This window comes from Chiloscyllium punctatum, chromosome 2, assembly GCF_047496795.1.
Source record: "Chiloscyllium punctatum isolate Juve2018m chromosome 2, sChiPun1.3, whole genome shotgun sequence".
Classification (NCBI taxonomy): domain Eukaryota; kingdom Metazoa; phylum Chordata; class Chondrichthyes; order Orectolobiformes; family Hemiscylliidae; genus Chiloscyllium; species Chiloscyllium punctatum.
Window position 1 is genome coordinate 125,411,105 of NC_092740.1, and position 24,663 is coordinate 125,435,767.

The 24,663-nt window shown below is 40.5% G+C and overlaps 1 protein-coding gene across 2 annotated transcripts in view; it reads left to right on the plus strand.

The window, feature by feature from the left end:
• The window catches only part of rigi (RNA sensor RIG-I), a 56,508-nt gene that overhangs the window by 12,785 nt on the left and 19,060 nt on the right, over positions 1-24,663 (plus strand). For both annotated transcript variants that reach the window (XM_072588128.1, XM_072588129.1), the window contains exons 5-13: positions 1,653-1,769; positions 7,517-7,630; positions 10,407-10,560; positions 12,490-12,748; positions 13,761-13,923; positions 16,342-16,443; positions 17,087-17,244; positions 21,291-21,426; positions 22,051-22,199. In XM_072588128.1, the coding sequence (XP_072444229.1) occupies positions 1,653-1,769; positions 7,517-7,630; positions 10,407-10,560; positions 12,490-12,748; positions 13,761-13,923; positions 16,342-16,443; positions 17,087-17,244; positions 21,291-21,426; positions 22,051-22,199 (1,352 nt within the window). The remainder of the gene's footprint in view (positions 1-1,652; positions 1,770-7,516; positions 7,631-10,406; positions 10,561-12,489; positions 12,749-13,760; positions 13,924-16,341; positions 16,444-17,086; positions 17,245-21,290; positions 21,427-22,050; positions 22,200-24,663) is intronic.

A 24,663-nucleotide genomic window follows, 5' to 3' on the forward strand; every position in this document is an offset into this window, starting at 1 on the left:
GAAAAAATCCATTTGCTTCAGGGCATGTATTAGGTTAAATACTGAATTTCCCCAAGGTAACTAGGCTATCTCAATACAATTTTTACAACAAAATGTCGTATTAAAAAGCAGGTGGCAGTAATGATGACCATGTAACTGCTGGATACTTGTTAAATTTCATCTGGTTTACTAAAGTTCTTGAGTGAATGATATCTGACATCCTTATCTGGTGTCATTTACATGTCACTATAGACCCACAGCAATGTGTTTGATGCTTAAATGCTGTAGCAATGTACACTGTAATATTCAAGATGCACTGGCTCAGTAGTTAGCACTACTGCCTCACACCACAAGGGGCCTAGGTTTGATTCCAGCCTCTGTCTGTGTAGAGTTTGCACGTCTTGCCTGTGTCTGTGTGGGTTTCCTCTGGGTACTCCAGTTTCCTTCCACAGTCCAAAGATGTGCAGGTTAGGTGAATTGGCCATGCTAAATTGCCCGTAGTGTTCAGGGATGTATAAGTTAGGTGCATTAGTCATGGGAAAATGTAAAAAAAAATGGGAGGGGAATGGGTTTGAGTGGGATACTCTTCGGAGGATTGGTGTGGGCTTGTTGGGCCAAATGGCCTGTTTCCACGCTGTGTAGGGATTCTATGATTCACCGTCACCTTTCAGGACAATTAGAGATTGGCAACAAATGCTGACCCTGCCAGTGATACCCACATTTCATGCATTAAAAATGCACTCCATCAGTTTGATTGAATTTTTCATTTTTTTGTGTAGGTAGGAATACCCCAAGGCACCGCACAAAGAGAAGACAATCACTGGGGCAAAAGAAAATCTAATAAGTTGTTTTGGCATCAAGTTGATTTTGATGAGGTGAAAATAAAAAGCTGTGTGAAGGGTTACTGAAATTTTCAGAATGATCTTGGAGTGATGGAGGTTTTGGTAGAAGAAGCTCATTGACACTTCATGTAATTAAGTCAGATCTGTTGTTGAATGGTAAACAGGTTTTGCTGCAGATGCGTTCAATTCTGTAACCTCTTGCACTTGGCTTTACTAGTGGAAGTGACCAGGATTTCAAATTATAATGGTGTTTTGGGGCAATAAGAAAGATGAGGGAACTGTTCAGCAAATTGAGATATTTTGATCAATGTAGGGCCAAAGGTTAGTTGTTGGGAGACTGAAAGCGCTCAGGAGATAGTTTTAGGGGAGTGTTTCATCCAAGCCCAGATGCCAAGGAAGGGGGAGGGAGAGAATGGGTGGCAAGGGTTAACAAGGAATTGAATCCTTGCTGGTTATGTGGGTGTCCACAGAAGATGATTGAGAGGGTGGATATGAATGTTGATTGGGAGAGTATATAAAGAGGAAGGCATTTAAAACAGACAGGAGGGAACTGAGTCCAGAACTCGGTAGGTTTAATGCAGAATGATAGTTGAGGGGATGCATCTTGTGCTGGTGGATAATACGTTTTATTAAAGGACACAAAATTGTGATGTCAAAGGAGAAGAAAGTACCAGAAATGTCCTAGAAATGACCTCCAGAAATATATTGCTACTGAAGGCCACATCAGCAGCACCATGCCTAATTTGGAGTGTATATCCAGTTTACATAGTTTTGCTAAATCTTGAACTTGAGCTGTAAACTAGTTGTTTGCCCCTCATGTCTTTTCCATAGTTGAGATGAAAACAATTGAAGAAAACAGTAGCAACTCTCTGAGCAATGATGTGGAAATGCATTATTCAGAAGAGGCAGAAAGCATGAACACTTCTAGTGCACCAGTCAGCGATACAGGTAAGCATGAACAATACTTCTGTCACTTTGGCTATACTTGCTAAATGATTTATTTCCTATCAAGAGCTTTCCCCTCAACTCCTCCACTTCCACTCCCCCAAAGCACAGCAGTCACCTCCATGTGGTTCCAGATGGCCATGAATAGGAGAAGCGGAATGGGCTTTCCACACAAACTCAATCCATTCCAGTACCAGGAGAAAACCAACCAAAGATGTGATGAAAGGTTGTGCGTGTAGTCTGGATGATTGGACCCTTCTTTCATGTATTAATGTAAAATGAACTGTTAATGTGATAGTAAACGAACAGATGCAAGTTAAGAACTTGTTTTATATGACAACATGTTACGCTTTGAAATGTGCTGACCAAAAGGAATGGAAATTAAATTATCCCTTTTACAAAGAAATCGGATAGATACTTGGAGAATTGTCGCCAGGCTACATGGAAAGAGTAGGAGGAAGTGGGGATAATGAGGTAACTCTTTCAAAGGGCTAAGACTGGAATAATGGGCTGATTATTACATTCTCTGCCTTACTATTGAGTTCTCCAGGCATTTTTCCATTCTCCATAAACTGAATTCTAGAGGCCATTTTGTAATGTAAATAAACTTCATGTTGTAGCATAAACACATATCAGTAATTCCTTTTGGTTTTGCTATTTGTAATTTTTCAGTGATTGATTTATCAACTATCCTGTAATTAATGCTATCTAGCTGTGTAACATGTGGTTAACCTCATGGTGTCATCTGGTGAAAGTAGTTAAGCACATAATTAAGACCAGAAAAGTCAATGTATTCCCTTGAGCTTGTACCACCATTCTATCAGATCATACTGATCTGTGACTTGACTTCATACATCTGCCTTTGCCCCACAACCATTAAAATGTGTGGCTAACAAAAATCAAACTGATTTTAAATGACGTACTGATCTAACATCAATTGTCATTTAAGAAGAGTTCCAAGCACCTACCTTTTTGTGTGAAGAAATGGTTCCTAATTTCACTCCTCTGAAAGGTCTGGTTCTCGTTTTTACTCTGGGTTGCATAGACCCAGATCCCTTGCATTAGTGAAATTAATTTATCCCTGTATACCTTATTTTAAAACACATTTTAATTCTTTCATAGTTTGTGAGCATCCCTGGCTCAGCCAACAATTTTGCCCAACATTAAGTGCCATTGTGAAGATGGTCGTGAGCCTTATTCTTGAACCACTGCAGATCCTTTGGTGTAGATACATCTATTATGCTATTTGGAAGAGATAGCTGCCTCTCAAGCTTTTATTCCATCAATTTAGAAAGTTGTTTGGTATAATTTCATCCTCTCATTTAACCATAGGAGTCCAGGTATCATTTTGATAAACTTCCATACACTGCCCTCCATCCAAGGCTTCCTACAATATGATACCAGAACCGGTTACAGTACTGCAAGTATGGACTAACTAGAGCTTTACATAGTTGAAAGATAACTTCTAGCCTGTTGTTTTTGTGTAGATATTGTCATGCGCTTTTTTGATCTTATGTACACAAATGACAGGACAGGAACCATCCATTTAGATTGACTCCTCCAATTATAATTGTCTTGTACACTTTAATGTAATCACTCTTCATCACACTGGAGCCATGAGTACAGAACCAAGGGAGTTATGATGAACCTTTTTATAAAACACTGGTTTGGCCTCAAGAATATTATGTCCAATTCTGCGCAATATAACATGGGAAGATGCAAGGGCATTGTATAGGGAAAGTAAAGATTTACAAGCATGGTGCAAGGGCTGTGTAATTTCAGTCGCATGAATAGATTGAAGAAATTTGGTTTAATTCCTTTAGACAGAATTGAGGAGGGATTTGATAGAGGTCTTTATTATCTTAATACGTCTGAACAGAGCAGATAGGGAGAAACATGTACCCATTGGAAATCAGAAGACATCAGTTTAAGGTGAATGGTAAAAGAACCAAAGGTGACATGAGAAAACACAGCATGTAGTCAGAATCTGGAATGCATCAGCTAAGAGTGTGGTGGTGTCTGTTGTCACAAAATCAAAGCTAGGAATTAAATGTTAAGGGATATGTAACTTTTTGAAAGAATAGGTACAAAGACAGTTAGTATAGCTATGTTAGTCTAAAGTGAAACAAGTACAAGAGCCAGAAATGATTTGTTTCTGAAGATGTAGAATTAATGTGGATGGAGGTAAGAAATAATAACAGGAAGGAGACACTGATGGTAGTAGTCTATCAATCCCCTAGCAGTAACTATACTGTTGGACAGAGGATAAATCAGGCGATAAGGAGGGCATATAAAAAAAAAGCAGTACATTAATCATGGGTGATTTTAATCTTCTTGCAGATTAGAAACTGAAGTTCGTACAGGTAGCCATGAGGAAAAATTTATAGTATGTTCAAGACAGCTTCCTAGAACATAATGTTGTTGATCCATCCAGATATTAGACTATAACAAAAGATGCCGGAGAAACTCAGCAGGTCTGACACCATCTGTAAAGAGAAAAACATTTAATGTTTTGAGTCAGGTCACCCTTCATCAAAACTGGCATCAGTTTTGGATTTTTTTTAAATTTTGAATCTGGTAATGAGGCAGGTTAATAAACAATCTCAGAGTAAAGGATCTCAAGGAAACAGTGGCCATACTATGTTGGATTTAGCATTCTGTTTGGATGTGAGAAACCTGGGTTGTAAACAGGTGTGCTCAAACTTTAATATCAGTAATTACAAGTAATGATAACAGAGTTGAGTGAAGTGGACTGAGAGTTCTTTTATATCAGAAAAGATGGCTGAAGAACGACAACTTTTAAGAAATTAGTTCAGGACTCAGGGCAAAGATACATCTTAGTGAGGCAGAAGGATTTTAGAAAGACGATAAGCCAACCATGTTATACTAAAGAAGTTAGGACTGTATCAGATTGTAAGAAAAATAAGTGACACAGATTGGTGGTAAGACAGTGTTTTAAAACCAACAAAAAATGACTGATTTAAATTAATAGAGGAACTTTGAGGGTAAACGTGCAAGTAATATAAAAATAGACAATAAAAGCTTCTCTCAATAAAGAGAGAGGCAAAAGTGAACACAGACTCCTCAGAGAATGAGGCCAAAAAAAAACTGGAGAACCAGAAACTGACACAGAAGTTAAATAAATAATCTACATCAGTCTTCACTGTGAACATGACTAATAGCATTCCAAAAATACTAAATTTTCAAAAGGACAAAAAGGAGAGAGGAACTATCTACAAAAATTATCACTAGAGGAAAGGTACTAGGAAAGTTAATGGTTCTAAAAACCAATAAGTCCCCTGAGCCTGAGGGGTTGCATCTTGGGATACTAAAGATACTATAGATATAGTGGATGCACTGGGAGTAATCTTCCAAGACTTCTTAGATTGTGGTAAAGGCCCAAAGGATTGGAAAACTGCAATGTGACATCTTTATTTAAAATGTGAAGGAGCCAAAGCGATAACGATAGGCTGTTGACTTATTGGGAAAATGTTAAATTACACTACAATGGCTGTAGTAGCAAAGTGTTTAGAAATACATAATCTAAACAAGCAAAGTTAATATGGCTTTGGGAAGGGAAAGTCATGCCTGATAAATTTATTAGTATTTTTTTCAGAAGTAACAAGCGGGGATAAATAAAGGGGGGCCAGTAGGGGGAGTTGATGGCCCAGACCATTAAACCAGAGAGAAGCAAATTACTGTGGATGCTGAAACAAATGCTGGAGTTCACAGCGGGTCAAGCAGCATCTATGGAGCTCTGAAGAGTCATCTCGACTCAAAACATTAACTTGCTCTCCCTCCATTGTTGCTATCTGCCCCATGTGATCTCCAGCATTTGTTGTTTTCAGTATTAATCCGGAGATCCAGGTAGAGTTCTGGAGACCTGGGTTCAAATCCTGTCATGGCAGAGGGTGGAATTTGAATTCCTTGAAAAGCCAAAAATAAGAGTCTAATGATGACCATAAAATCAATGCGGATTGTCATGAAAGGCCCATCTGCTTCACTGATGTCCCTTAAGGAAGGAAATTTGCCATCCTTGTGTGGTCTGGACTACATGTGACTTTAGACCCACAGCAATGTGGTTGACTCCTAACTGCTCTCTAGGTAATTAGGGATGGGCAATAAATGCTCGCCAGCCAGTGAAAACCTCATCCCGTGAGTGATTTTTTTTTAAAAAAAAGAGATGTAATTTATTTGGATTTCCAAAAGTTATTCAGTAAGGTATTAAACAAAGGCTACTTAATAAAATGAGAGTCCTGAGTATTTGGAGGAGGATATTAACATGAACTGAGAATTGCATAATTAAAAGAAGGCAGAGAATTGGGAGGAAGTGGTGTTTTACAACCTGTAACGAATTGAGTCCGACATAGGTCAATGCTGGACCAACAATTTACTATATTAATGACTTATATGAAAAAGTGAATGTATTGTCATCAAAATTATGTGTGACAAAAATAGATGGGAAGGTGAGCACTGAGAATGACAGTCTGTCGAGAGATATAGGCAAGTTAAGTGAATCGGCAAAAGCCTGTCAGATGGAATACAATGGGCAAATGTAAGGGTATGCACATTGGCAGGAGAATAGAAGAGCTGAACATTATTTAAATGGAAAAAGGCTGCAGGACAGTGTGATTTGGGAGCACTCATCTATTAAATTACAAAATGCTAGCATACACATTCAATTAATAGGGAAGACAAATGGAATTTTGGCCTATATTTCAAAGGTAAATGGAGTATGCTGAAACAATACAAGGCACGAGTTAGACCAGACCTACAATGCTGTGAACAGTTTTGAGCTTGTCATCTAAGAAAAGATGTACTCGCATTGGAGGCAGTCCAGAAAAAACTCGTTAGGTTGATTCCAGGCTTTGAGGAATTTTCCTATGAGGAGAAGGTGAGTAGACTGGGTCTGTACTCATTGGAGTTTAGAAGAATGAGAAGCAAACTTATTGAAACATAAAGGATTCTTAGGTTGTGTATCGGGATAGATGTGGAGATGTTGTTTTCCCCATGTGGGAAAGCTTTTATCATCATCTCAGAATAAAGGGTCACTGACTTGAGACAGAAATGATGAGGAATTTCTTCTAGGGGTAATGAATCTGTGGAATTGTTTACTACAGATGGGTTGTTAAATATAATCAAGGATGAGAAAGGCATTTTTCATCAAAACTTTATGGGGGGGGGGGGGCAAAGGCAGGAAAGTGGAAGTGTGGGTTGACAGATTGTTCGTGCCATTAAATGGAAGAGTGCACTTAACAGTCCAAATTTCTTAATTCTGCTCTTATGTCTTATGGTAATCCTTTCAGAAGAGAATTGTGTCGTGATCTTAAGTCAAAGTTTACAGGGCTGTGGGGAAACAGTAAGGAGAGTGGGTTCAGAGTTTCTCTTGCAAAGAGCTAGCATACACTCGAAATGCTGAATAATCTTCATCTGTCCTGTAACTATTCAATGATTCTATTGACTCCCCTGAAAGAGCCGTACCAACTAGGAGAAAATCATTTGGGAAATCCCTGCCCAGGTGGTAACTTTTTTGGGGCACGATACTTGTCCAAGATGCTGTTCTATTCCTGATTAACGTTAGCAGATACCTGTCCATAACTGAATTCTGGAACATGTGTAAATGACTGCCTTCATTGGAGGCATCAGACAATATGCTCAAGCTGAACTAACATAGTTTAGTAAATGTCTGATTTGTATCTCCACAAGCATTGATCGTGACGGTTAACTACTTTTATATTTATTTCTTACAGAAAAGTTCCAACAAAACTTAATTGCTGTGGAGAATTTGCAATTGAGAGACTATCAGATTGAGCTGGCAGAACATGTACTCGTTGGCGACAACACTATCATTTGTGCTCCTACAGGTACATTTAAGAAACAAGTGATTGATATCTCTTTGCTAGACCTCTTTTGCATCTCCAAATTTCTTTGCTCAGAATAGTGTGCTTTCCATGAAAATGAGAACTACAGATGCTGAAGATCAGAGTGGAGCTAGATGAAGCACAGCAGGTCAAGCAGCATCAGAGGAAGAGGGAAATCGACGTTTCAGGTCGGAACTTTTCATCAGGACAGTTCCAATCTGAAGCATCGACTCCTCTCCTCCTTTGCTGCTTGACTTTTTCCAGCTCCACTTTTTATCCACCCTTTAACTATCCATGACCTAAACATTGGAATTCCTTCCCACTGCCTTTTCTTTCCTTTTTTAACAAGCTCCTTAAAACTTAGCTCTTTCATTATGAAAAGGAACTTACAAGGGACATCAGAATCAATAAGAAGAAACTTTTCTACATACATTAGGGGAAAGCAGATGGTGAGGAGGAATATTGGCCCACTAAAGACTGGAAGTGGTGATATTGTCAGCGTCTATGGGGAAATGGCAGACATGTTGAATAATTACTTTGCCTCACTGTGTTCTGTAGAAAAGGAAAATAGCTTGCTGAAGTCCCAAGGAAATTAATAGTGGATTGTGGATCGGGACTGAATAAAATTAATGTAAGTAAAACATCAGTAATTGGGAAATTAACGGAATTAAAGAGCGACAAATACCCAGGAAGTAACAGTTGCCATCTGAGCATTTTAAAGGGAGTAGGGGAGTGCATTGTAGATGTCCTAATTATAATCTTTCAGGGTTCATAAGGTGCAGGAGTCATCCCTCTGCATTGCAAAACTGCATGTTGCTCCACTTTTTAAGGAGAGCAAAAGATGAAAACCAGAGAATTATAGACCTAATCCTAACCTTAAGGTCTGTGGGGAAATTGTTGGAGTCTATAATCAAGGATGAGGTAACTGAACACCTCAAATTTACAATTAATCAGGGAGATCCAGCATGGATTTATGACAGATAGGTCATGTCTTACACACCTCATTGAACTTTTTGAAGAGGTCACTAAGGTAGTGAACAGGGGAATATCTGCATTTTCTTTCATTCATTCATGGGACATGGACATTGCTAACTGGCCAGCATTTATTATCTGTCCCTAGTTGCCCTTCATAGGGTAATGGTGAGTTGACTTCTTAAACTTCTGCAGTCTGGGTGCTGTAAGTTTACCTATATCACCCTTAGGGAGTGAATTCAAGGATCTTGACCCAGCTACAGTGAAGGAACAGTGCTATATTTCCAGTCAGGATGGTGAGTGGCTTGGAGGGAAACTTGCACATGATGTGTTCTCATATATCTGCTGCACTTGCCCTTTAGGTAGAAGTGGTTGTGGAATTGGAAGGTGTTGCCTAAGGATCTTTGGTGAATTTCTGCAGTGTACCTTGCAGAAAGTACATACTGCTGCTACTGAGAGTCATTGGTGGAGGGAGTGGATGCTTGTGGATGTGGTGCCAGTCAAATGGGCTGCTTTGACCGGGATGGTGTCAAGCTTCTTGAGTGTTGTTGGAGCTGTGCCCATCTAGCCACGTGGGGAGTATTCCATCACATTCCAGACTTGTGCCTTGGTAGACGGTGGACAATTTTTGGAGAGTCAGGAGGTGAGTCAGGCTCTGACCTGCTGTAGCACCACTGTGTTTATGTGGTAAGTCCAGTGCTTTTCTGGTCAATAGTAATCCCCAGGATGTTGAAGTAGGGCATTCAGTGCTGGTCACACATCATTGAATGTCAAGAGGCAGTGGTGAGATAATTTCTGACTGGAGATGGTCATTGCCTGGCATTTGTGTGGTGTGAATGTTACTTGCTACTTGTCAGCCATAGCCTGGATATTATCCAGATCTAGCTGCATTTGAACATGGACTGCCTTCAGTATCAGAGAAATCATGAATGGTGCTGAACATTGTGCAGTCATTGGTGAATATCCCCATTTCTGACCTTATGATGGAGGGAAGTTCATTGATGAAGTAGGTGAAGATGGTTGGGCCTAGAACACTACTCTGAGGAACTCCTGCAGAGATGTCCTGGAGCTGATATGACTGATCTCCAGTCGCCACAACTATTTTCCTATGTGCCATGTTGTTTAAATGATCTCCAGAACACATTTAATAAAGCCTCATAAAGAGACTGTTAACTAAGGTAGACACCCACAGAACTGAGCAAAAGTGAGGACTGCAGATGCTGGAAAACAGAGTTTAGATCAGAGTGGTGCTGGAAAAGCACAGCAGGTCAGGCAGCATCCGAGGAGCAGGAAAATCGATGTTTCGGGCAAAAGCCCTTCATCAGGAATAGATATGGGGGCAAGTTCTTGACATGGCTGGGAAGTTGGTTGGGTAACATAATAGAAAGTAGGGATAATGGGTAGATACTTAATTTGGCAGGATGTGATCAGTGTTGTCACCAAGGATCTGTGTTAGGGCCTGAATTATTGATGTTGTTCATTAACTACTCGGATAATGGCAGAGAAAAAAGATGTACTTTCTCAAAGTATCTAACTATCCAGTTTGGATTTGATCTCAAACTCTCTGAAACATTAGAACCAGCTTCTAATTTCTAGTGAAATAATTTAATCACAGAATCAGGCAATATTTGTGAACTTTCTTCTTAACTTCCCTCTTAACATTGTGAAGATGAACCTGCCTCATTTGCCTCTGGATATTAGGGAATAACTATACTATTATCCAAATGCTCATATCTGTATTGAATGGCAGTACACTTTGCCATGGTATCAAAAGTGCCATTATCATCAAATGCATTTCTATTCAAAGGATGTGGAAAAACCATAGTTGCCCTCTATATCAGTGAGGATCACCTCAACAAAGCACCTAAAGGTGTGAAAAGGAAAGTTGTCTTCATGGCTACCACAGTTCCTGTCTATGAACAACAATACAACTTGTTCAAGAAACACTTCGAGCAAACCAGGTACACCCAGAAATGACAACTTCTCAGCCCTTTGTAGAAGCAACATAAGTTTCAGGATTTTGCTATCATTTCAGAAATTCCTTTTGGCAGTGTGCTAAACTTCAGTTATGTTCGCACAGTATAGCTTAGAATGCGCAGTACAGACACAAGCCATTCAACCTAAGTGATCTGTAATATAAAAGCAAAATACTGCAGGTGTTGTAAATTTGAAATAAAATCAGAAAATGCTAGAGTTATGTAGTAGGACAGGGAGCACATGTGAAGAGAAAATGTTGTTTCAGATTGATGACCAATCGTGTAGTCCATGCGAAGTTCCTCCCATTCCATTTCTGCACATCTTCCTATTCTATTTTCTCATCTTTTGAAAGTATTTGTCAACTATTTCCCGAGTTACCAATTCATTCACCCTTCACTGAATCAAGCAATTTCCCTGTGTTTTTTATTGGTAATTATTTTGTTTTTCTGGCCCCTCATTTTGGTTTCTCCCACAAGCGGAAGCATTGACTCCATACTTACTCTGTCCATCTACTGGAACATAGGACCAGGAGGGGATTGTTTAGTCCATCATGCTTCTGGAGCCATTCAATGAGATCATTGCTATTCTGCAACTGAACTCCAAATACCAATTTTTCTTCATATCCCTTAAAACATATCAATAATAAAAATCATTCAATCTCAGTTTTCAAATGTGCAGAATAAGTCCAAAATTGCATCACTTTGTGTAGAAATGTTTCCTGTTTTCATTTCTTAAAGGTCCAGCTCCAAATTTTATGCTGTTCCTCTTCATCCTCAAACTCCATGGTTTCTGTCAACTAAATCTGTCCCTCTTAACAGCTTAAATTTTAATCATTACCTCTTAGTCTTTTAAATTCAAGGAATGCAACCTTTATTGTGATGGACTCCAAATGCTATACTATCATTCCTGTAAATCTACACTGAGCTCCCTCTGAGGCCTATGGAACCTTCCTAAGCTGTAGTGCCCAAAATGGCTCACAATAACTCCATGTCACCTAACCACATTTTTTTTTTCAGCTTTGAAGTTTTTATTACCTATGAGAGGTAATTCAGAAATTTTTAGTGATCTTAAGGTCAGAAGTCCAAAGAAAGAGATCAGGCTCCCATCAATCTTTCAGCTTTAACCTGGGGAATCAGGAATTAAAATTTAGATTGCAGCGTCATAAATATGGATCTGTTCAGCAGATAGGCACTCGATTCCTGCTGATTCTGAATCAAAAGGTTTGGAGTTCAAGTCTTATTCTAGAAACTTGAGCACAGCAATCTAGCCTGACTCTCCCAGAGCAGAAGCGAGAGGGTGTTGCACTGTTCAAGGTGGCATGTTTCAAATGGAGCTTTTAGATCAAGGTGTTATCTGTCCCCTTGGGTGAATATAAGAGATCCCACAGACAGCACTGTTCTCTTGTGTTCCAGCTGACCTTTATCCCACAAGCAACATCATTAAAAATATGATCTGTGTCAGTTTGCTTCATGCAATTTGAGAGCCACATTTCCTACAGCAGTGACCACAGTTCGAAAAGTACTTAATTTTCTGTGATGTCCTCTAGAAAATCCTGAGGTTTTGAAAAAAGCTAAATAAATTCACCTTATTTTAATTGATTGATTGAAGCCACAAAAGGAGAAAGTGAAAACTGCAGATGATGGAGCTCAGTATCAAAAAGTGTGGCGCAGGAAAAGCATAGCAGGTCGGGCAGCATCCGAGGAGCAGGAGAGTTGACATTTCAGACAACATTCCTGATGAAGGGGTTATGCCCAGAATGTTGACTGTCCTGCTCCTCAAATGTTGCCTGACCTGCTGTGCTTTACCAGCGTAACACGTTTTGTCCATACTTTAAATGTTCACATTAATGGCTGTGCAGTGATCGCAGGTTATTTCTTGGGTGAGACTAATTTCCATTTGCCTTCATCTTCCAGCTACAAGGTGTGCGGACTGTGTGCTGATAAAGTGGACAGTTCTCCAGTGCAAATGTTGGTTGAGAGAAATGATATCATTGTCCTGACACCACAAATTCTGCTGAATTGTCTCAAAGATGAACGAATTCCATCCTTGTCTCTCTTCACACTGTTGATTTTTGATGAATGTCACAACACAACGAAAAACCACCCATACAATGTTTTAATGAAGACGTACATTGATCTCAAGTTGGGCCCAAAGACGAGCAGTTTACCTCAGGTTAAACCTCTGGCTTTCCTGTTCCTTTGCCTGATTTATGTAATGGGGTCCTCAGCTTTATAAGTGAGGGTGTAGAATACAGAAGTGAGGAGAGAATAGAATAAAGCAAAGAACTGCGGAGGTGATCTGAATAAAAAAAAACAGAATTGCTGGAGAAACTCAGTAGATCTGGTAGCATCTGGATGGAAAACGGAGTTAACATTATATGTCCAGTGACCCTTCCTCAGAATTGAAATATTAACTCCGTTTTCCCTCCAGATGCTACCAGATCTGCTGACTTCCTCCAGCAATTCTTTTTTTTATTCAGATCACCTCCAGAGTTAACATTGCATGTCGAGTGACCCTGAAATATTAACTCTGTTTTTCTCCACAGATGCTGGCAGACCTGCTGAGTTCCTCCAGCAATTCCTGTTTTTGTTAGAGAAGTTAAGAAGTTATGTTAAACCATCAATAAAATTCTGTTTAGGTCTTGCCTGGAATATTGTGTCCAGTTCTTTAAATTCAGACCATCCCTTTAGTTCTCCTCTCTTGCCTCCCTTTCCCGTGCTGTGTAGTTATTTATAAGCAGGTAACTCTGATTTAATGGTTAATCTATTCATAATCTAACCTTATCCCTCATGATGGAGTTCCATTTCTCCTTTTGTCTACTTGCCTCAGTTCTTGTCAATGCTGAGTATCAGATTAAGTTGAGATTGAGTTGCTTTCTTTATCTTTAAGAAACCACAGACCAGCAACAACTTTACTGCTGGGTGTTGGAAACAATGTGCTGTCTCAGAGGCCATTTTCAGAAAATGATATCAGAGCCAAGAACACCAGTTTGCAAACAACTTCTCCTCCATAAATGGAATCCCTGATGTACTCAACCACCACCTTTCCGTGGCTCATCTAGGGGGAAAATAAAACAAATTCAATATGTCTTACAGAAGTTTTAATGAGGGAGGAAAAAAATGCTGGACTTGCTTGTGATCACACCTTTATGTAACATGAAATTTTTTTTTTTGCTTCTTAATAGATTGTTGGATTGACAGCATCACTTGGAGTTGGTGATGCTAGCTCACTCAATGATGCAGTGAATTATATTCTCCAAATTTGTGCCAATCTTGATGCTGAATCCTTATCAACTGTGCAGAAGAATGTGGTAGAATTGAACAAATATGTCTTTGTTCCAAAAAAATGTAAGACTTCTAACTGCATTATTATCCCAGCGGGTTAAAGTGTAGCATTGAAATTTTAGCTTTGCCTCATGCCAAATGATTTTCCCAAAACTGCTGGAAATGAATTTATTTTTCCTGTATGTCCAATAGGATTTTAAAATTATGAAAAGGGCATCTTTAAAGATTACGAAAGATTATGCTTGATAAGGTAAATGTGAAGGAGGCATTTCCACCTGTGGGGGAGTTCAGGAATCAGAGGTGTAATTGTGAATAATGTTGCCTGTAATTTCATTCAAGACTGTCTTCTGATATCTTCGAGGAGAAAGTGAGGACTGCAGATGCTGGAGATCAGAGCTGAAAATGTGTTGCTGGAAAAGCGTAGCAGGTCAGGCAGCATCCAAGGAGCAGGAGAATCGATGTTTCGGGCCTTCTTCAGGAATGAGGAAAGTGTGTCCAGCAGGCTAAGATAACAGATAGGGAGGAGGGACTTGGGGGAGAGGCGTTGGAAATGCGATAGGTGGAAGGAGGTCAATGTGAGAATGAAAGGCCAGAGTGGGGGTGGGGCCGGAGAGGTCAGTAAGAAGATTGCAGATTAGGAAGGAGGTGCTGAGTTCGAGGGTTGGGACTGAGACAAGGTGGGGGAGGGGAAATGAGGAAACTGGAGAAATCTAAGTTCATCCCTTGTGGTTGGAGGGTTCCTAGGCGGAAGATGAGGCGCTCTTCCTCCAACCGTCATGTTGCTATGGTCTGTTGATGGAGGAGTCCAAGGACCTGAATGTCCTTGATGGAGTGGGAGGGGGAGTTGAAGTGTTAAGCCATGGGATGCTTGGGTTGGCCCCAAGGGATCCTTCCATATCCACCACAAATTCACCTGCACCTCCACACACATCATTTACTGCATCCGCTGCACCCGATGTGGCCTCCTCTATATTGGGGAGACAGGCTGCTTACTTGCGGAACGTTTCAGAGAACACCTCTGGGACACCCGGACCAACCAACCCAACCACCCCGTGGCTCAACACTTCAACTCCCCCTCCCACTCCATCAAGGACATGCAGGTCCTTGGACTCCTCCATCGCCAGACCATAGCAACACGACGGTTGGAGGAAGAGCGCCTCATCTTCCGCCTAGGAACCCTCCAACCACAAGGGATGAACTCAGATTTCTCCAGTTTCCTCATTTCCCCTCCCCCCACCTTGTCTCAGTCAAATCCCTCGAACTCAGCACCGCCTTCCTAACCTGCAATCTTCTTCCTGACCTCTGCGCCCCCACCCCCACTCCGGCCTATCACCCTCACCTTGACCTCCTTCCACCTATCACATTTCCAACGCCCCTCCCCCAAGTCCCTCCTCCCTACCTTTTATCTTAGCCTGCTGGACACACTTTCCTCATTCCTGAAGAAGGGTTCATGCCCGAAATGTCAATTCTCCTGCTCCTTGGATGCTGCCTGACCTGCTGCGCTTTTCCAGCAACACATTTTCAGCTCTGTCTTCTGATATCCCCAAAATGCCCTCATGCAGATGTGCAAACCGTGCCTGCACAGTATTCCTGCCAGTGCGGCAAGTGCCATCATTCTTAGTATCACATTCCTGATGGCTGTGCAATAACTGGCCACTAATAGGTCCAGTAAAGAATTCAGAACAAACATCTTCACCCAGAGAATGCAGAAAATGTGAAATTTGCTATCCAGTGGAGTGATTGAATTAAACTATATTGAAATATTTAAGGGGAAGTTCGATAAATGCATAAGGGAGAAAACAGATGGAAAGACTTGTAAAATAGCAAATGGTCCATATGCAGCACATAACCAGCATTAACCACTTGGGCCAAAAGGCCTGTTTTTGTGCTGTGAAAGTGTACAGCATTGTTTAATTTTAGAATCTGTTATTAAAGTTATTAGAAAAAAAGCTGCTTGGACAATAAATGCAAGAAATTGATTCAAATAAATGTCTCATTTGATGTATGCAAAACAAAGTAGAATATGATGAATATCTGGCCTCAATTTTGGTAGAATTAAGGATGTTCCAATTCAAACAGCATCATTATCACATTGAGGTTTATATAATATTTACACAAGGTTACAGCACTGGTGAAATCTGCTCAGATAAAATTCCTGGCCTTTGATTCGAGTTTTTTTCACAAAGCTGGACAACTCAAGCTGACAAATGAGGTGGGCCATTGCTGTTTACAGATACTGCTACTAATGAAAGTATGCAAATATATATACTAGTTGCAAAAAGTAAACAGAAACTTATTGGCATAGTGAACGGGAAATGGGGATTAATTCTATGTTTCTGTGAAGAAATCAAGCAAATCTGGACAAGGGAAAAAGGGTCAATAGCTGAGGTTTACATTGCTTTGCTTTTAACCGTTAAGGTCACTGTACCCTGAAATGTACTGGCAAACTTAGATTCTTATGTTTTTGTTGTTCTTTGATAGATACTCGTCAAACTACCAGGCGTCCAAAGGATCCATTTGCAGACATTATCTCTCAGATGATGGCTCAAATTGAGGCAATGGCCAGGAGCAATTACAACATTGGTAAATTGCAATTTAATGAGATGTTTTTACATTGGCAGAGAGTATTTGATCTGGCCTGTTAGTGCCAATAGGCAGTGATTGGTTTTGAAAATTTTGATTTATTTTTTCCTACCTATTGTTCCAAATATATTTGGATACTGATACATATGGAGGAAATCTGTTACTACATTATGAATTATGCCATTTGCATGCTGTTTTGCCCTGATATTCTTCTATAATGGTGTAGCCTTTTAACACACATCTTATTCCGCCTGAATCACAGGTGCTGCTGTTAAGAAGTGGCATTCAGCAGTGCAGTGAAGCTTTAGATTAAATTAATTACTTACAGTGTGGAAACAGGCCCTTTGGCCCAACAAGTCCACACCGATCCTCCAAAGAGCAACCCACCCAGACCCATACCCCTACATTTACCCCTTCACCTAACAATGCGGGCAATTTAGCATCGCCAATTCACCTGACCTGCACATTTTTGGACTGTGGGAGGAAGCCGGAGCACCCGGACGAAACCCACGCAGACACTGGGAGAATGCGCAAACTCCACACAAACAGTTGCCTGAGGTGGGAATTGAACCCGGGTCTCTGGCGCTGTGAGGCAGCAGTGCTAACCACTGTGCCACCGTGCCACTTTATTTTGTCATTACAGATAACCTTTCACACATCCAGAATCGAAGCCGTGGGACACAGAAGTATGAGCAGTGGATCGTTGAAGTGCAGAAAAAGTGCAAAGTTCTCCAAATGGACGATATAGAAGAAGAAAGACGAATCTGTCGGGCACTTTTCACTTACACCGAACACTTACGGGTGAGGGAGTTTGTCTGTGCCAGCAATAGGGCTTCAGCCGTGTCTGTGAGAAATCAGTTTCCAGCTAATTTGGTTTCAAACTCAACAATTTTCTGATTTTGAACTGAAGGGCAAAGCTTATTATTTATATAGTCCATATATTTATATATTCATTCTAGATATAAAAGTTAACACCTAATGGCACTGAAATATTTGGATACGTAGTTTACTGCTGCTCAGTTCATCAAGTTTGATAACCCGCTATAGCCAGTTTGTCTTCTGCCTTCAACTTTTCAAGATGTAGGCTTTGGGTCATATATTTAAAATAAAAGCAAAACAAAATGCAGTTGCTAGAAATCTGAAATAGAAATTACTGAAAAAACACAGCAAGTCCAACAGCAGCTGTGGAGCAAGAATCAGTTATTGGGTGAAAAATTCCCAGCCTTTGATCAGCATGGACACCGGTAGAATTTGGGAAAATGCAGCAAGAATAAATAAATGAGATTCTTGACGCTGAGAAAAGAAATGAGCTTTTCCCCTTGTGATTCTCACCCTAGCCATTGAAACTTCCAAAGCAAATGGTAGGGACCCAATATGCATGCATTAGCTAACCTTACCTCTTTTCTAAGCAATTTACAATTCTCCCAGGTACCAGTGAGCAACTAGACCAACGCGAGTTGGAAGTCGGAACAATCAGCTGATGGCAGTAGCTCACCAGTTTCTTCTCCAGGCCTGTATCTTGGCCAACATTCCCCAACATCTCTGGGCATGCCCTGTGGGCAGTGACTGAATGTATCCCCTGTCCATGAAAGTCGACTGCAGCAAAACATAAGTCTCATTTTCATAGCATAACTTGGGTTAACTCGGAATACATTGTAGTACTTAACAATTGCACTTTGGAGCTCACTAACACTTTGCATTGCAATGCTGCTGCCACGTGGCTTTGCACAGGGACACGCACCCACATTGTTCATCAGCACAGTGTGCATCTGTGCTTCTAGCTTCCTTGAAGCTCACTCAATTTTACTTACTTGAATGATTACATCATCTTCTCCTTACCCCTTAGCACATTACCACTTCATTCAGATTTCTACGTTAGCAGCATCTCTGTTTTGCCTTGCCTTTCAGCACAGATGCAGTGCCAGGCAGCTTGGCATGGTTGCTGGCATTGAACAGTCAAGAGGGTCAACATGTTGGTGTATGACATCATGCTGTGTCAATGTCACACCTACACCATATGTCTGCACCTTCAGCTCCAAACACCACATGAGCTCCAAATGACTGGCCACGTCTGAAAGCCTAAGAGGAGTAGTTCTTATCAAGCAAAGAGGGACAATGGTTAGTCAGTCAGTGGCACCACGGTCATTGCACAATCTCAGTCCAAGGGATTGGCCACAGTCAGATGAGTGCTTAGTGCGATCAGAATTTGGCCATGGTTAATCCTACAGGTCAAGTCAGACCAATCCAGGATGACTATTAAGTCAGTCAGGAAGCCACGCAGAGATCAGTCAGAGGTTGAGACTGTGTGACTGGAGGAGCAGAGTAGGAGAAGCCAACTGAAAAGGAAATAGAAAAGATGAACTTTTGAACCTAAAATAGTAAAACTGTTGTAATAAGATCATGCTATATAATTCCGTGTTCAAAGATGGTGCTAGAACGTAGTAAAACTTTACATTTAACACACAAAACAACACTTTTCACTGTACTTAGGTACGTTAAATATTAAATAAATCTAAATAAATGGGTTATTCACTAAGTAGCAAAAACAGGAAGTCACGTTATTATCTGAACAGCTATAAACTGAGAGAAGAGAATGTGCAGTGAGATCTGGGTGTCTTTGTATACCAGTTACTGAAAGCAAGCATGCAGTTGCCACAAACGGTAAAGAAGGCAAATGGTATGTTGGCCTTCAAAGCAGGTGGATTTGAGTGCAGGAGCTGGGGTGTCTTGCTGCAGTTACACAGGACCTCCGTGAGACAACATTTGGAATGTTGTGCACTGTTTTTCTGTCTTTATCTGAGAAAAGCTGTTCTTGCTATAGAAGGAAGTACAGAAAAGGTTTACCAGACTGATTTACTACACTATGGCAAGATTGACATTTGAGGAGAGGTTGTATTGATTAGAATTAAATTCACTTGGATCAGAAGAATGTGAGGGAGTCCCTGTAAAATTATAACAGGACTGGTCAGTATAGTTGCAGGAAAGGTGTTCTCAATGGCAAGGGAATCCAGAATCAGCGTCATAGTCTAAGCATACAATGTAAATTATTTACATAAATTTAAAAGGGACCTGAGGGGCAACTTTTTTACATACAGGGTGGTGCATGTATGGAGTGAACTGCCAGAGGAAGTGATAGAGGCGATTACAATTACAGCATTTAAAAGACTTTTGGACAGGTACATGATAGAAAAGGTTTAGAGGGCCAAGGGCCACAACTCAAGCAAATGGGGCTAATTCGATTTAGGAAACCTGGTCAGCATGAACGAGTTGAACTAAAGAGTCTGTTTCCTGTATGACACTGAGAAGTTTCCTCATCCAGAGAGTGCGTCTGTGGAATTCATCACCATGGAAACCAGTTGAGGCCAAAACATTGTACGATTAAGAACTAGTTGGAAAAAGTACTTGGGGCTACAAAGATCAAAGAGAATGGGGCTAAAGCAGTAACCAGCTATTGAGTTGAATGATCAGACATGATCATAATCAGTGGTGGAGGAGGCTCAGAGGGCTGAGGTGGTCATCTGCTACTTCTATTTTCTACGGTTCTATAAGGGTTTCATATTACTATGGCATAATGTGCTCTTTACAATGGGAGAAAATAAAGTGGGGATCTCATGGATGCTGAGGAGCTGGGACAGCAGCAACAGTTTTCTGAGGAAGATGATGATGATGCTGAACAGGAGGAACCTCACTTTTACCATGCTGGAGAATGCAATTTGGGGTGTAACAAGTCAGCCAAACAGTTACTACCTGCTCCCAAGTGATGGTAACGTAGGCTTTGCACTGATGCAAAGGCAGACAGTCCCTCTTTTTGCACAAAACAAATGCATTTTTTTTTGCCTTTCCTGTTGTATGATAAAAGTCACTACTATCAAGTATTTTAATGCTTTGCAACCTCTGCTGCTCCTATATTCAAGAATGACAACATTGTTCTGTTCTCAACGTTGAGAAAAATCAGCACATATTCACATTGAGTTCTAATACTGTATGGTGCTAAGTAAAGGCAGTTTCTGAGGCTTTCTTCCTGATTATGTATTGAAGACCTATACAATGAGTTCTGCCATGACCAGTTTGAGAACCTTCCAGATATGAATGCTTCTTGCCCACCCATCATCATTCAGCCTTCAGTGTCTTTGTTTCATATGCTCCACTGAATGAGTATGCAATTCTTTAGCAGACTTTGCGATAACTGCAATCAGTTCTTAAATCTTCAATTCCAACAAGAGAAATGTGCTGTGAATCAGAGTTTAGATGATAACGGGGTAGTAGACATCATCCGTCTCTAAATGAGTGTATGCTCCCTCATAAGATACACAGGTAGAATGAACCCTTGCCTCCAGAGAGGAATGCAATCATGAATGAGCACTAACCCACATATAGAGGCCATAAGTATGGAACATGAGTGGATTCCAAGACCTATAAACAAGGTGTTCCTGTTAACTTCCCCTCACCGTGTAATAAGTCTTGGAGTAATTAAAGCCAAAAAGTGGGGTGCTGGAAAAGTGCAACAGGTCAGGCAGCATCCAAGGAGCAGGAGCATTGACGTTTTGGAGCATTCCTGATGAAGGGCTTATGTCCGAAATGTCAATGCTTCTGCTCCTCGGATGCTACCTGACCTGTTCTGCTTTTCCAAAGCCACACGTTTCGATTCTGATCTCCAGCATCTGCTGTCCTCACTTTCTTCTTGGAGTAATTTAGAATTATTCATTATGATATGGATTCAAAAGATGCAATCCTTTTCTATTTATTTCCTGATAGCCATACATAAATTCCCTGTTTACTTTGTAGTTTCATTTCATAGTTAATTCTGCTCCTTTATTAATTCAGTTTTAACCTCTCTCTGCCTGTAGAAATACAATGATGCTTTGATTATCAATGATGATGCCCGGACCAAAGATGCTATTGACTATCTGGAGGATTTTTTTAATAATGTGAAGGAGGGTGGATATGATGAGACAGAACAAAAGCTTACTGCGTTATTTGAAGGTAAAAAAAAAATTTGCATTATCAATCAAGCTTTAGATCTTTCATTTTCACATAGCTTCAGAAGAACTGTTTTTGTTTGGACCCTGCATGTTTTAACTGAGCAAGGTGGGTTATTTGATTTTTATTGGCATTAATCCTAAAGTCAGCCTTGGCTTTAACATTCTTACTCGTGTTTCCTAATTCCTCCGAGGCCTCATCACTTCTATTCTCTGTAACCTCACCTATCACTAAAATCATCCAAGATCTATGTATTCCTGCTGTTGTGGCCCTTGCAGTCCCCAACTTGCATCACTCCACCATGGGGAGCAATACATTCAGCAGCTTTTGCCCTAAGCTCTGTCCAAATCTCTCCTGTCTTTCTCTCCTCCTTTTACGATGCCTCTTAAAATCTACCTCTTGAACAAACATTTGGACATTTAGCCTAATATCTCTTTAGTTGGCTCACTATCAGATAGTGTTTGATAACAGTCCTGTGAAGAGCTTGGGACATGTTGCAATGTTAAAGGTGCTATGTAAGTGTAAGTTGTGGTTGGAATTTTATTTATGCTTTAATTGTGCACTGTTCCCGTTCATTGTTGATTTTTGCCACATTTGTTGAATCCTATGTTTTACTTTGTCCCTTAGATAAGAAACAGCAACTGTTGGAAATTGATGCTGATCCAAGCAATGAAAATCCCAAGCTGACTGAAGTGAAGAGTATTCTGAAAGAGGAATATGAAAACAATCTACAAACCAAAACTATCCTGTTTGTCAGAACCAGAGCACTTGCAGATGTAAGCTGCCTTTTGAGTCACATTCCTAAGAAATGCATTTATTAATGGAATGGAGTGAGAATGAATGTGGGAGCCAGTGGAGCAGGATAGGCAGGACTTACAGCAAACAGTTTATTCAAACAGGAGTCTCATCCACTATAGCAAGCAAAGCCTATGACTGAAACTGAAGAAGTCTGAATAGAAGTAGGATACATGATTTAGGGAACTTTGCTGGTACACATTGCCACTGTGGTTGAGACTTGTGCTGTCATTATATGCAGTCTTTATCAATTAATAGATTCAAAAGACAGAACTAGTTTCACCAAAATAGGTTCCACAGTTGTGATTTTCATGAAAGCCTTGAAAATGAGCTGTTTTACCTGGTTTCCTTTTCAAAATTTGCTATTTAATTGTCAAACAAAGAATTGTTTTGACACTTGCCTGTTCACGTTGCTTCTCATGGTCACTTACCACAAGTATGATCCTACAAATCTTCCATTTCGCCTGGCCTACACAGATGTTTTTCTCCCTTGTCATTTTAGACAATACAGAATAAAATCATCAAATAGTACAGCACTGACAGTGACCATTTGCCTCATCAGGTTTGTGCAGTCTCTTATAGAGTCATGGAGTTGTACAGCATGGAAACAGACTCTTTGGTCCGTCTTGTCCATGCAAACCAGATACCCTAAATTAATCTAGTCCCATTTGCCAGCACTCAGCACATATCCCTCTAAACCCTTCCTATCCATGTACCCATCCAGATGTATTTTAAATGTTATAACTGTACCAGCCATCATCACTTCCTCTGGCAGTTCTTTGAAAAATCAACTCTGTTAAACCCAACCCCTGGTCCTTTTACCTGTCTATCTGCAACTTTTCTGTTTCAAATGTTTATCCAATTTCTTTTTGGAAAGTTACTATTGAGAAGCTATTTCTACCATGTAAACAAACAGTGTATTCCAAATCCTAACCACTCATTGCATTAAAATGAAACTTTGGTCATTTTTACTATCCTTAAATCCGTGAACTCTGGTTATCAAACTTGCAGCCGTCGAAAGCAATGACTATATGTTTCCTTTATATGAATACATCATGTTTTTAAAAACTCCAGAAAATTTCTCCTTTGCCTTTTCTGCTCTGAAAAGCAGTTCATACCTCACTCAAATTATCAACTATGTCCTTGAAATGAGATAACGAGAGTCCACAGACAGTACATCCCTGTTTGGGTGAAAGGAAAGGCTGGTAGGTGTAGGGAATGCTGGATGACGAGAGATATTGAGGTTTTCTTTAAGGAAAAGAAGGAAGCATTTGTCAGGAATAGACAGGAGAGATCACGTGAATCCTTAAAAGAGTATAAAGGCAAAAGGAGTATACTTACGAGTGAAATCAGGAGGGCAAAAAGGGGACATGAGATAGCTTTGGCAAATAGGGTTAAGGAGAATCCAAAGGGTTTTTACAAGTACATTTAAGGACAAAAGGTAACTAGGAAGAGAATAAGGCCCCCCAAAGATCAGCAAGGCAGCCTATGTGTGGAGCTGCAGGAGATGTGGGAGATAATAAACGAGTATTTTGCATCCGTGTTTACTGTAGAGAAGGAAATGGAAGATATAGAGTGTGGGGAAATAGATAGTGACATCTTGAAAAATGTCCATAATACAGAGGAGGTGGTGCTAGATGTCTTGAAATGCATAAAAGTGGATAAATGCCTAGGACCTGATCAGGTGTGACCCGCGAACTCTGTGGGAAGCTAGGGAACTGATTGCTGAGCCCCTTGTTGAGACATTTGTATCATCAATAGTCACAAATGAGGTGCCAGAAGCCTGGAGGTTGGCTAACATGGTACCACTATTTAAGAAAGGTAGTAAGGAAAAGCCAGGGAACTATAGACTGGTGAGCCTGACGTCGGTGTTGGGCAAGTTTTAGATTAGATTAGATTACTAACAGTGTGGAAACAGGCCCTTCGGCCCAACAAGTCCACCAGTTGTTGGAGGGAATCCTGAGGGATAGGATTTACATGTATTTGGAAAGGCATGGACTGATTAGGGATAGTCAACATGGCTTTGTGCGTGGGAAATCATGTCTCACAAACTTGATTGAGTTCTTTGAAGAAGTAACGAAGAGGATTGATCGGAGAGAGCAGTAAGCGTGATCTATATGGACTTCAGTAAGGCATTCAACAAGGTTCCTCATGGTAGACTGGTTAGCAAGGATCGATCTCACGGAATACAGGGAGAACTAACGATTTGGATACAGAACTGGATCAAAGGTAGAAGTCAGAGGATTGGCGCGGAGGGTTGTTTTTCAGACTGGAGGCCTGTGACCAGTGGAGTGCCACAAGGATCGGTGTTGGGTCCACTACTTTTTATCATTTATATAAATGATTTGAATGTGAGCATAAGAGGTACAGTTAGTAAGTTTGCAGATGACAACAAAATTGGAGGTGTAGTGGACAGTGAAGAAGGTTACCTTAGTACTAAAGCAT